Source organism: Pholcus phalangioides, unplaced genomic scaffold, assembly GCF_987345545.1.
Source record: "Pholcus phalangioides strain wild (caught in Gottingen) unplaced genomic scaffold, Ppha-v1.0 ptg000017l_1, whole genome shotgun sequence".
In the NCBI taxonomy this organism is placed as follows: Eukaryota; Metazoa; Arthropoda; class Arachnida; order Araneae; family Pholcidae; genus Pholcus; species Pholcus phalangioides.
In genome coordinates this window covers 27,192,373-27,204,983 of record NW_028301610.1, presented here as the reverse complement: position 1 = coordinate 27,204,983, position 12,611 = coordinate 27,192,373, and the positions used below count along the sequence as shown (strand labels likewise).

Sequence of the window (12,611 nt, the reverse complement as noted above, 5' to 3'; positions counted from 1 at the left end):
TGAAATTTATTCAGTATTATGTTTTATAATGTAGACACACAGTAAGACGGGATTCCTGAAAATTCATCCCCGATTTGGACCACGAGGGGTTGAAATGTTATATGGGGGAATCAACATGACGCCGAGTAGATTGCAGATTACCAAATCCACGCGAGCGAAGCCGCGGGTAACAGCTAGTTTAGCATGAAGGTGATAATAGACGGAACACTCAACGCGCATGGAGCGGAAAAAAGACAATAAAATGTCTTACAACGGGAAGAAACAATGGACCAACGTCTTCTCGAAATTCACCGACGTAAACGCACCGGTCTTCCAGGCACCTTCCGGTTGCGGTTTTTGGCTCGAATAATAACATTTTATTACCTTTTCCCGCTCCGTTTGTCATGCCTTAATAACCTTTTAGACCAGTGTTTCCCAAAGTAGGCAATATCGCCCCCTGGTGGGCGATGGAATGGTCTAAGGAGGCGATAGAACCTACTGATTTAACATAGGATCCTATGGGTTTACGTGAGTTGGGGGGGGGGGCGATGAGAGGAAAAAATTTCTGATGAAGGGGGCGATGGTACAAAGACTATGTTTTAGACGGGGCCCCTCCTCCCAAAAAAAGTCTGCCCCGGGGGCATTGAGGAGGCACGCTATGGCAATGAGGCAGAGGTGGGTTTATGGGTTTACCGCCTGAAGGGCTATACAAATTTTGCCGCCCTCTTCCCATTTTACTAATTTTCCTGGCCAATCGTTCCTCAAATGTGAAGCCAGTCTAAACTTGCCGCCCTGGGCTATAGCCCGCTGTATATATAAGCCCCTTCCTGTAAATACGCTACTGCCCACGGCACACTTCATCTGGAAGACTTGCGGCACATTTCCAGATAACACTAGTGGCCCGCGGCACATTGTCAGATCACCTGAGTGGCGTAAGGTATTGTTCGAGATGACCATGGCATACCGTCTGCCGAAGTTCTGCTGTTTCTGGCCCATTGGGAAGCCTATACCATGGCCCTACATCCTGTAGCAGGGCACCTGGCCAGTTTTTTGTTTATCGAATTTATAGTATGAAAAAACAAAAGCACTAAGAATGGCCCTGTCAGTCCCAAACTTGTGGGGGCCATGCCCCACACTGCTGCTCTAATGAAATGTTTTGTTCTCCGAGAATTTGATCAATCACTTATACAAATACAGGGTGGGCAAAAAGTCCGTAGAAACTTTAAAAATGGATGAAAACCGGAAAAATAATCGAAATTAGTCTCGAGTTTTCGTGGTTGTTTTACTGGTGTGATTTATACTCCAGAAGGGTGCTAAATAAGTGCCTCGAGCGGGTGTGAAAATTCAAGCTCGATCCGCCATTGACCAGCACCTCCTAGAGATAGAAGGCCTCCACAGTCTGCTTGTGACGTCAGTAAATAGTCCATTTTCCCTCAGAGTACTCAGGGGGAAAAAAATTCCCTGCTCGTGCCAGTATCACCGTTGTGAGAAAAAGAAAGGATCGGACTCAGAATTGGCGATTTCTATGCCCCACATCAAATCACTATGCGGTATTTGTGAGCCAATCAGTAAGATTCTACGCCAAAATAAGAAGAAACGAAATAGGATGCTGTGTTTCAAAATGTGGTAAACGTGCTAGGTAGTCGGAATGACGTTTATGGCAAACAGTGCAGAGGCCTTCTATCTCTAGGCATTGACCCTATGGATTTATTTAACTGAAAAAGCAACACAACGCACAATGTCAATTTATTACATAGTGAGTTGTGTTGGAAGTGTAAGTGTGTATATCTAACAATTTGAGTGCGTATCTAGTTCAGCGCTGCCATCTAAATGACTGAACCTGGAATAGCACCGCCGGTTAATGAGCTGTAAATGAGCCGCGGGCCGCTTCAGTGATCTGGAACTTTGCCCCGGTTCACTCAAGTGATCTGTAAATATGCCACGGGTCACTTAAATTATCTAGGACTGTACCGCGGGCCACTTTAGTGATCTGTAAATGTGTAGCGGGGCACTTAAGTGATCTGTAACTTTGTCGCGGGTCTCTCAAAGTGATTCGCATAAATGTGTCACGGGCCTCCCAAATCAAAGTGACCTGCAAATAAGCAGCGGGTAACTTAAGGTCACGATGGGACTCCATCGTGGGTCACTTAAGTGTTCTGGAAATGAGTCACGGTCCGCTTGAGTGATCATAAAAGTCTTTTAAGTGATCCGTAACTGTATCACAGGTCACTTTAGGAATCTGTAATTGTGCCGCGGGACACTTAAGTGCTTCAGAGCCACTGAGCTATAAGTAATCTGGAGTGAAGACTCCCTATTCAATAACACAGACGTGCGCGAGCCGACGCGGAGGAATACAAAAGTGGGCGTGACGGGCAAAACATTGCTATTTTAGCATGTAAACAATAGGGGAAACTTCCATCTCGAGTGTTTTTTTCCGTTGTTTTCATATTATTTCATTAATATAGTTGTCCATCTTCACATACACAAATGCTGATATCATGTTCTGCCTATAATTTCTCCAACCGATGATGAAATTGAAGGAAGATGGAAATAAATTTCAGTTTTTCATAAGTAAATGTACGTGGTTTTTGTGTTAAAAGATGCATTCATTTTTATACTATAATTGTAAAATTAAACGCATGTGTAGTTCTCGTTTCACGTTCAATTTCTGTCTAATGAGCATAATTCAAAATAACAAATTAATATCGCATGAATTTTAAACCTCATAAATATATTTTTTTAAATCGTGTTGAAATTGCTTATTACTGTTGGGGTTAGAATTTTTATTGCAGAAATACTGACGAAATATGCTTCATATGCATTTATGTCCGATATTATTTACATCATCAGTTTTTGCTAAATATGCAAAATCATAAATGTATCATAATCATCAAAGTGTTATAATTATGTTCACATCTAATTATATTATTCATGTATTATAATTATCAAACAATTATCATTGTTAGGCTACTATTATGAACAATGATTGATTGATTCTATTGCTTTCTTGAAGCCTGGTAATGAATATACTTTTTTTTTAAATAAAGGTTTCCCTCTTCGAAACCCAGAAGTTCTTAAATAATGGGTGGAAGCTGTGAAAGGAAGATCTTGACATGCTGCTAAAACATTTGTGCTGAGAATTTCGCAGCTGACAGCTATAACTCCTCTTCTCAATGCTATTTGAAAGAACATGCTGTTCCTATTATATTCAATTTTCCACATCACCCTCAACCTTTGCAGAAGCGACGCTTATCACTTATTACACGCCCTCCACTGGTAAGATATTAAGTTATTTTTCCTTGTTAAAGTAGTTTTAAATTTCAAGTACAATCGGCCCCACTTAAATGGTTATCAACAGTTCTGGCACATAATATTTGATTAACTAGTGTATTCAATTATGCGGCGAACAGTCAAATTGCTATTGTGCACCATAGTACACAGCTTTTATATTGCAAAATATATATATTTAAAATATTATATATAGTTATAAATATTTATGTAAGTTTCAAAATCTTGGCAACTTCAGTTTTTCGCGTAAAAATTAGAAAACTTTATTTGCAAACTATAATGGAAAATTACAGTAAAACCGCCTAACAACGGCCACTAACAGGACCCCCCAAAATTAATTGAGCCTTCTTTCCAGGGCATTTTTATGTTCAGTCTGATAGCTGAAGATGTTCTTGTGAAAAGATTGACACATCCCTCCCAAAAAATTTATGCCCTGGATATTTCTATTCATTTGTTATTTGCAAGGTCCATTTTTTGTATTGAACCATGCCTTGAAGTAGGGAGTGCCACATAAGCAAATCTTTTCTAGTAAATGGACAGCTTGTGTATTAGTGTTGACAGCATGTCTTCTGTTTTTCCCCTCTCCACTGCCTTCAACACCTATCTAGCATTTATACCCAGGAATAGAAATCTTACACACACAGTCGTTCTTTTCATAGAATTTGGTAGGTGGGGGGGGCTGCCTTGAAAATCAACTTGAATTTTTTTTTAAATTTCTCAACTCTGTGTCAAGTGTTCGTTCGGAAATAGTTGATCGGAGGTGACTTTTAATGTTAAGTCTGAGACAGGAATCCTTTGGTTTCAACAAAATATGGCAGTAGTCTGGAGGTGGCCATTATAAGAGGTATACTGTATATGAAATTAATATTTTACTTAGGTTTTATTTTTTTGCAGATTTTTAAAAGGTTGGAAACTGCTGTTCACAATCATGACAACATGGCGAACACTGATTGAATCAGATGTTCAAAATGAATTTGAAGCAGCTGCTACAGCATTATCCTTTGTCAACAGTCTACTGGCTACAGTCACTTTGTCAAGGGAGGATTGCCCTAAGGCCAGATCAGTTCTGAAGTGCCGAAGTCAGATATTCCCACCAAAGCTGAACTGAGGCTCAAAATAAAACTGCTCCATGTAAAGATTGAAACGGTGGGACAAAAAAATATCAGATCTTACGTCAATGTTAACAACGGTGCAAAAAGTATGTGTAAGAATTTCTTATATGCTGTGAATAATTGCATATGTTGGAAAGTCCCTTCAAATTTAGAGTTTGTCTGTGTAAAATACTAGACAAAGGTTTGCATTGTAACTAAGTAATTATTTGATAGCAAACATATGATAGCAAACTCTTGCTAACGTAGGACGACGGCTCGCGCAGTCCTCACTCCACTTTACTTATAGCTCAATGTTCAGAGCTATACCGCGGGTCACTCGAGTGATTTTTATAAGTGCCGTGGTTTACTCAAGTTATATAGAAATGTGCCGCTCAGTGCATTTTACAAAATTTGGTTTGAGATCGTGGGGTTGAGTATGCGTGTGTGTGTGTGAAATCAGGTAGATCTAATAAACGGGAAAATTATTTCACTTGATATTCCATCGATTTGTAGTGCTCCCCGCACTGGCGCTGGGGTATCTCTCCGCAGCTTGTATAATTATTATTCTATATTCTGCTGGTGGCAACAGAACAGAAATCGGGAGTCAAAGGCGTCTGGCTCTGCTTGCTTGTTTGTTGTTGATGTTGTCCTACCTCAGAAATTTAAGAACTCAAATTCAGTCTCTCGGAGAAGTTTACTCCCAGAATTTTCTGGCTTCTATAAGTCCTGTGAAAAGTATTCCCATCTCTTCTCGAAAGTTGGAGATTTTGTTTTTCAAATTCATTGTTAATAGGGCTCCTCTTAATACATATTTACACTTTCTACGCGAACTGGATAGTCCAAACTGTTCACACTCTCTGTGGTGAGTTGGAGACTGTTCAAAGTTCTCACATATTCGGAATCGGACACTTAATAATTGCCATCCTCAAATAAACAATTGGAATAAATTTATTTCTACTTCTCCTAAAGTTGCGATTCGGAGGTCAGAAGAATTCCTTACTTCATGTAATCGCTGGTAATTTTGTTTTTTCGGTTTCCCATTTTTTCTTTACACACACTTATCAGGGGACTACATATCATTTGCATATTGTTTTAGTAACCAAGACCGTCCCCTTGGTTTGAAGAAATCACACTCTCCTTCCCTCTCATCACCATTTTCGTATTTTTTGCTTTTTGCCAAATTATTTTGTTTCTTTCTTGAAGGTTGTATTACTTTGTGTTTTTTATGTGTCTTTCCTGCGGAATTTGTTTTTTCTTTCTTCCCTTTCACTTCAGGGATTAGCCTTGGCAGCATAGAGCCCTGAATAATAAGACCAAGACCAAGTTGTCCTACCTACTCCCCGACGCACGGGCCACATTTTTCTCTACCAGCATTCCCGTTTGTATTATGTAAATATTACCCGTTGTAAATAAAGTGTAAATATATATAAATGAAATCATTTCATGGATTAACTAAAAAGATTCATTCGTACACCTGCCACTTCCAATTTGGAAGATGGATAGTTGCACTTCAAACAATTTAAACGCCTCCGACACTCAAACACATTAGCCATACACACGCATACATGCGACATTATTCGGCACACACCAATTCTTTTGCAATTCCTAAACGGCAGTTCCACAAACTTTTTCGGTTCATAGTTGCACCCTTTGCGTGAGCTTCTGCAATCTAGTGGTATATGATATCTGCTCACGATAGCAGTGTAACATGGATGGAATTAAAAAAACTTTTCTATAAATTCTCTTATTTTTTCAGTCACTTTGTGAGCAATTTACCGGTTGTGCGGCTTTGTATTTTTATACTAGTATAGGTTCTCAACCTATGGAAGCCCACGGCCCGGTTGGTTTTTTTTTTTTGCGAGTGGAAGGCCCGGTCATACACACGACTATTGAAACGGTGAATCACTCACAGCCCGGTTTGACTTATATCAGGGCCCAGCGGTTGAGAAACACTGGTGTAGGCTATACTGAAATATTTAAAATTTAATTGATTGAAAAATAAAATCAATTAAAAAAACGAATTGAAACTAAAATAAATTTGATTTTTTTTATTGAAATTTAAAGTACTTTCAATGAATGCATAATTTTCAATTTGCGCCTAAATCCAGACCAGAAAAAAAGGCGCCTTTCCCGATTTTGGTCTATTGAAAAAACCTGACTACGCCACTGGGTACCAGAGCGTAGGCCCCGGGTCAAGTGACTTTTCTGTGGCCCTACTAGGCGAAGTCTCGAAAAATTCAACTACTTCTCTTTTTTTTTTAGGCCCCTCTTCTCTTGAGGTGCCCGGGTGGGCCCATGCGTTAAGACGGCACCGCTGGGTACACGCAGAGCTCGCGACTGGAAATAGATTGAAGACAGTGATGGTAACCTCGTCAAGCAAAATTTCTCTTTTGACTAAATGTTTCCCACACATTCAGAAAATTGTCCTGCCATCTATCGGTGGAAATATGCAGTCAAGTATTTTACGCTAGAAAAGAATTTGTTTTGCATTTATATATTTTTTTCAACAAAAGTTCTTTTGCTTTTCAAAATTTTGCATCTCGAAATTTCCCATGTGGGCCAATTTTGGCCAATTTTTCCCACAAATACGGGAAATTTCCCACGCACCTCTGATTCAAGACTTTCAGACGTATATTCTAGAAACCTTGACCTTCAGATACGCGCACATTCCCTTGGAACATTCTGCCTGGAGGCAGCCAATCTCTCGAAAACGCGCCAAAAGTTATCTTCATCGCCAAGAGTAGATGAATATATCCTATATGTTTATTCTTATTTTTAAAATCGGTATTTTACGCAGGGCTTTCACACCGCGGTGCCGGGGCCCTGGGCTATGCTCTTCGACCGGCTCTAAGATGAAATAATCAAAGGCCCGCATAAACTTATATTAAGAAAATTGAAATATGATCGGTTTCATCCCACATTTGATCTATTTCAGCCTCTCGTACGTGGAGGGCCATGTTTTCACGAATTAGGCGAGTTTCATGCATATTTAAATCATCGAATGTGTAAAAGTTTTGAATTTATTCAAAAAATTAATGATTTCTTACCGGAATTCAAGAAATGTTTCCTCTCACGTGAGTTTTATCTCAAAAAAAGAGTTCGAAAGAATGGCGTAATAGTTTTACTTCGTGTTTCAAATTTGGAGATCAAAGTGCTGCCATCTATGAAATTATACATATAACTTAAAACTTTTGAATAGGAATTTTTTTTCAATAAAATATTATGTATTTTATTGATTGAATAGCGCGAGAGTGTTCAACCTTTAGGAGAGTGCGGGTCACTTAATCAAGTTATCTTTATTTCTTTAAAACCGAGCACAACTCAGGTCTATCGCCATGGGCGATTTACTACATAGTGAGTTGTGCTGGAAATAGAAGTGTGTCTACCTAACAGTTTGAATGCGTATCTAGTTCAGTGCTGCCATCTCTAAATGGCTGAACCTGGAATAGCACCACCGGTTAATGATTTGTAAATGGGCCGCTTAAGTGATCTGTAAATGTGTCGTGGGTCCCTCAAAGTGAACGATCCCTAAAGGTCACTTTAGGAATGTGTAATTGTGCCGCAGGACACTTGAGTGCGTCAGAACTATGCTGTGGGTCACTCAAGTAATATGGAAATGTGCCGCTCAGTGCATTTTACAAAATTTGGTTTGAGGCCGTTTCCATTCGCCTATCAATAATGAATTTAGTGGTATTCTCGTCAACAGAAGTTTATATAACATAGGCAACCGTGTAATCCCTAATCCAAAGTAGAAGAGGCTGGCAAGGCTCCAGTCTGCACCCACCACGCGAAATCCAAAATTGTATAATTTTCAATTTTATAGCAGATCAAGGCTGACCATATGTCCTGCAGAAAAATACGGGGGAAATTTGGATGCCAAATTGCGGGAAAAAACTGGAAATCACCAATTGTTGTAAAAACACGATGCCAAACTTAAGCAACGTTTGCAAAGTATTGTCTTAAATTGCCGGAAAAAATTACTAATGGCAGGAAATGAAGCCCTACTGAAAATTGCAGTAGATTTAAACGAATTCGACGAGAAAAAGTTTTTAAAGCATAATTATCATAATACAGTTTATAAAAGTTGGGAAAGAGTAATTTAAATCGATTTCAAAAGAATAATAATTCAAAAAAAAGCTTCGATGAAAATACGGGAAATAACGGGACATTTTCACAAGAAAGTCGGGATGGCCAAAAAACTTCGTATATAAATATCCCGGAAAATACGGATCATATGCTCATTCTAAAAAGATTATTAAAAATAAATAAATATAAATCGCTGAATAAGAGCTCTCACGTCGGGGCCATGCCCCCTCTCACTTCCTGGAGCAGGGCCCCCTAAGCTGGGATCTTTTGCGCCCCCTCTCCAGACCAAACTTTCATGGGTCCCTTTATGATGAATTTATAGCGTGAAAAACAAAAAAAAAAATGATGAGAGTCATCCCGGGCAACAGGTTTGGAGCCCTGTCAGCCCCCACCCTTGTGGGGGCCATGGTCGAGGCCCCCAACAATTCTGACCTAGAGACAGCGGTGACTTGAGGCAAAATTCACATCTGTGCGCGACATCTTTTTGGTGTCCTACCTAGACGTATAAGCAGCACCATCGAAAATCGCTAAAAGTTAGTTTTCCCTACATCCAAGTCCTGTCTATCCAATGTATTCAGTTTTAATTTTACATGCAAAACATTTTTTTTTCAAATTTTTCTGCAATTACATTGTTTTACTTAACCCTTATTTGGCACCCCTTCCATAGCGGTGACATGTGTGGCCCTAGAGACGCCCCTTCCCAATGCATCGTTGGAATATGTGGGAACAGGCGCGTATCCAGAGAGGCAATGCGAACGATCGTCGCTTCCAAGTGATGAATAATATGGAAAAAATTGGCCTGTCCTGTTGAATACGGGACTGTGCTACGAATCTACACAATTAGTCACCCCCCTCCCGCCCTGGGTCCGAGCGTGTATGGTGTCCATAATAGAGTCTGTGATACAGCAGCGGGGATTTTCGACACATCTTGGCACCCAGATCTTGTTTAAAAACGAGTTACGTTCAGTGACCATATGACACGTATTCTAAGGGACAAAATAATTTCTCACATGATATTCAACTTTCTCCTTATTTTACTGTAAATTATTGCTTTAAACCGTATTATTGCTTACCCGTAAAAAAAAATGTCCCTTATTTTCAACGAAACTAACGTGAATTTAACTTTTTTTGTGAAATGTAGTATATTCTAATCAATTTTATTATTTTAAATAAAAAATTATCCAAAAATAATTTTTCGTTTCCATCACCGTGGATATGGGAGTCACAGGGAGTACGGTTCCAATAACACCCGTTAAGAGAGGTTCCGCTGTAAATGGAAGTCCCGTATTTGCCTCGTGGAAATATGGTCATCTTATGATTAAGTTATGATATGGAGAGGAGATAAAGTGGTACACATTCCATTCGTTTTGAAACAAAGAATAATCTTTTTACTAGTACATACAGTGCATAAAAATATCTATATTTTAAACTCCAAAATTTATTTTGACATTCTCTTTAGTTCTGTTGCCATCTTGAAGAATGTTCTGGAGTTGTTTTATGTAAGCTATGGCGTTTCTCAGTGTCTCAACTTTGCTCTGTCTCCTATGTTGTTGGAAAGTCCTTGGTAAATGGTTGCGCAACCGAGAGAAACCGTCATTGACATTACGGACCCGTTGACGCTCCCTCTCGTTCCTTTTACACATGAGAGTCGTCTCCAAGAACATTTGGTAACTCGACATCGGACCAGAATCGAAACCTGGAACTGGTATCCGGCAATAACTAGAGAATGGATCATTACTGTCGTTGCTGTCGGATTCGTGACAACGTCTATAGTGATCTTCTCCTGGGATGGTGATGTCTGGTTTTCTGACTCGATTACCAGGGAAGTTATCCGACGTCCCATTCTGGAAAGTATCGTCCATGAACGTAGATGCCGCTCCTCCAGCCGACGGATCGCAGACCGAATTGGCGTGGTAAAAATGATGATGCGGTTTATAGATGGCGGACTGGGATATGTCTTCTATAGTATAATCCATTACTTCGTTACCAAACAATTGTTGATCGATGGAATTACTGTACACATCGATGGAATTTTCGTAACCACCCACAAAAGCCATCTCAAATCTGTCCAAGTTAAGGAAAAAAGTCCTCAATATATCTTATACAACGTCTGATACAGCCAGTTCATAGCCAGTTGCTAGAATTAACTAAGGTGATGTCATCCTCAATTATATTCGAAGAACCTATAAATGAAATTAAGAACGTATAAATTGAAATATATTATTACGTAATAAATATATTGCATAAGAAAAACATCTTTATTCAACATATGTACGCCCGATTATGTACTCTCGAAGTTTTGTCCGACATCTAAATTCTGGGATTAGCATTGTACAGTAGACTGTCGCATATCCGGCTCGCGACTATCCGGAATACGCACCACGACCTAGTTAAATATATTTGAATACGATAAACATGTTGGGGTAAATCGAGAAGCTATCCATACTTAGAATAAGACAACCATAAGTATTCTTTACGGGCATTGTATAATATAATACAAATACAAATACCCTGCCACAACAGGCAAATTGCCAAACGAGGTGGCTGACTTAAGAACATCATGGATCCCCGAGCCATTTTTTAGGAGGCCCTACCTATTACTACTACACCACACATGCCCCCCCCCCGGAACCCCTAACGAATCGGTACATGCGGGAATGTGCGTGTACGTGTAGTGAAACCTGACGTGAAGTTTTTTTGTTTCTCTGTAATGCTTGTTATGTGTAGTGCTGCCATCTGCCACCAGTTTTTCTAACTATGAGTGAAGTGTTATGATTGAATGATTTATCGTTGTAGGACTGTTGCTCTCTGTGGCGAGACTTTTTAACGGGGAGATCGGCTCGCATTTGCGCCTTGAAGTTGGGAACCACAGAAAACCAACTTCAGCCGACCACCACTGTGGGGTTCGAACCCGGATCCTCGCATCGCGAGTCCGTCACTATAATTAAATTATAATATAATAATATAATATTTTATCACGTGTATATATTGTTTATAATTTTTATTAATTGCATTTGTAATTGGGTTGCTGTATTTTTGAAATATACGACATCCATATTTTTATGGGCATCTTTTTCTCAGCCACCTCGTTGGGTATTTTGCCTGTTGTGGCGTTGTATTTGTATTTGTATAACAATAATTCTCCGTAATGAAAAGAGGAATAATGTAATTTTCCAAGGCATTCCAAGTATTATCAATTTATCTAATCACTTATCAGTGATATAAATTTGTTAAAAATATAAAATAAATGTGAATACTTGTTGTAAGAATTAAGTCTACGTTAATATTTTGTTCTTTTTTAAAATGTTTAGGTATTCATACGGTACAGTTTACATAATTATATATTATGTAATAAGGTCCGATTATGAGATCGTTTTCAACTTCTGTAAAAAATTATTTCAGAGGTATTCGAAGTGCCAATTACAAAATAAATTGAGAATGGATGAATCTTCTAGGATTCCGAGGCCCTTGATTGACACGAGGCCCGTTGGCTCACCTTTCAAGAACCCTCTGCATTGGGATGCTCTTGCGCTCTTCTGATGATGGACAGAGACGGTCTGTGATCGCTTAGGGATCGATCGCTAGATCACAGGCAAGGACCAGGGAAATCGAAATTGGCAAGAGAGCCAGAAATTCAGAAACAGCGAGGGAGCAGAAATTCAGGAAAGAGCAAAGGGAACGAAGAAATTCGGATAAACATGGAAGGGAGTAGGAATTAAGAAAGAGGGCAGAAATTCAGAAAAAAGTAAGAAGTCAGAACATTTTAGTAAAGGGCGGGAAGGGGGAGAAGCGAAATTTTGAAGAAGAAAAAAGAAGCAAGAGTGTCGAAATTCAGGGAAAAAAGGCAAAAATTCAACAAGGGGCAAGAAGGGAAGAGTTTGTTTTTTTTTCGAAAAAGGCAATGGCGGCGAAACTTTCAGTAAAAAGGCAATGGCGCCGAAATTCGGAAAAGGAGCAGGGGCGTTAAATGTCAGAAAAAGAGCTGAAATTTTTCGAAGAGCAGTAACTTTTAGCAGAAATTTTAGAAAAAAAAAAGGCATGGAAATTTTTAGAAAAGGCGGAGTGTAAAAAAAAATTATCATAAAATGGGCAAGAAGTTGAAATTCAGAAAACAAAAAAGGCAAGGGAAAGAGAGAGCAAAAATTCCTTAAAATTCCAGAAAAAAAA

At 39.2% G+C, this 12,611-nt stretch overlaps 2 protein-coding genes across 2 annotated transcripts in view; both read right to left on the bottom strand.

The window, feature by feature from the left end:
* Positions 1 to 7,512, bottom strand: part of LOC149072704 (solute carrier family 52, riboflavin transporter, member 3-A-like) — a 38,205-nt gene extending 30,693 nt beyond the window's left edge. The window contains exon 1 of the mRNA XM_089246200.1: positions 7,406 to 7,512. The gene's annotated coding sequence lies outside the window, so the exon portion shown is untranslated. The remainder of the gene's footprint in view (positions 1 to 7,405) is intronic.
* Positions 7,513 to 9,868: 2,356 nt separating this feature from the next.
* LOC149072703 (uncharacterized) lies at positions 9,869 to 10,618 on the bottom strand. Its single transcript, XM_089247250.1, has one exon. It carries the CDS (start codon positions 10,499 to 10,501, stop codon positions 9,869 to 9,871), a length of 633 nt encoding a protein of 210 aa, XP_089103376.1. The 5' UTR covers positions 10,502 to 10,618.
* Between the last annotated feature and the right edge of the window lie 1,993 nt (positions 10,619 to 12,611).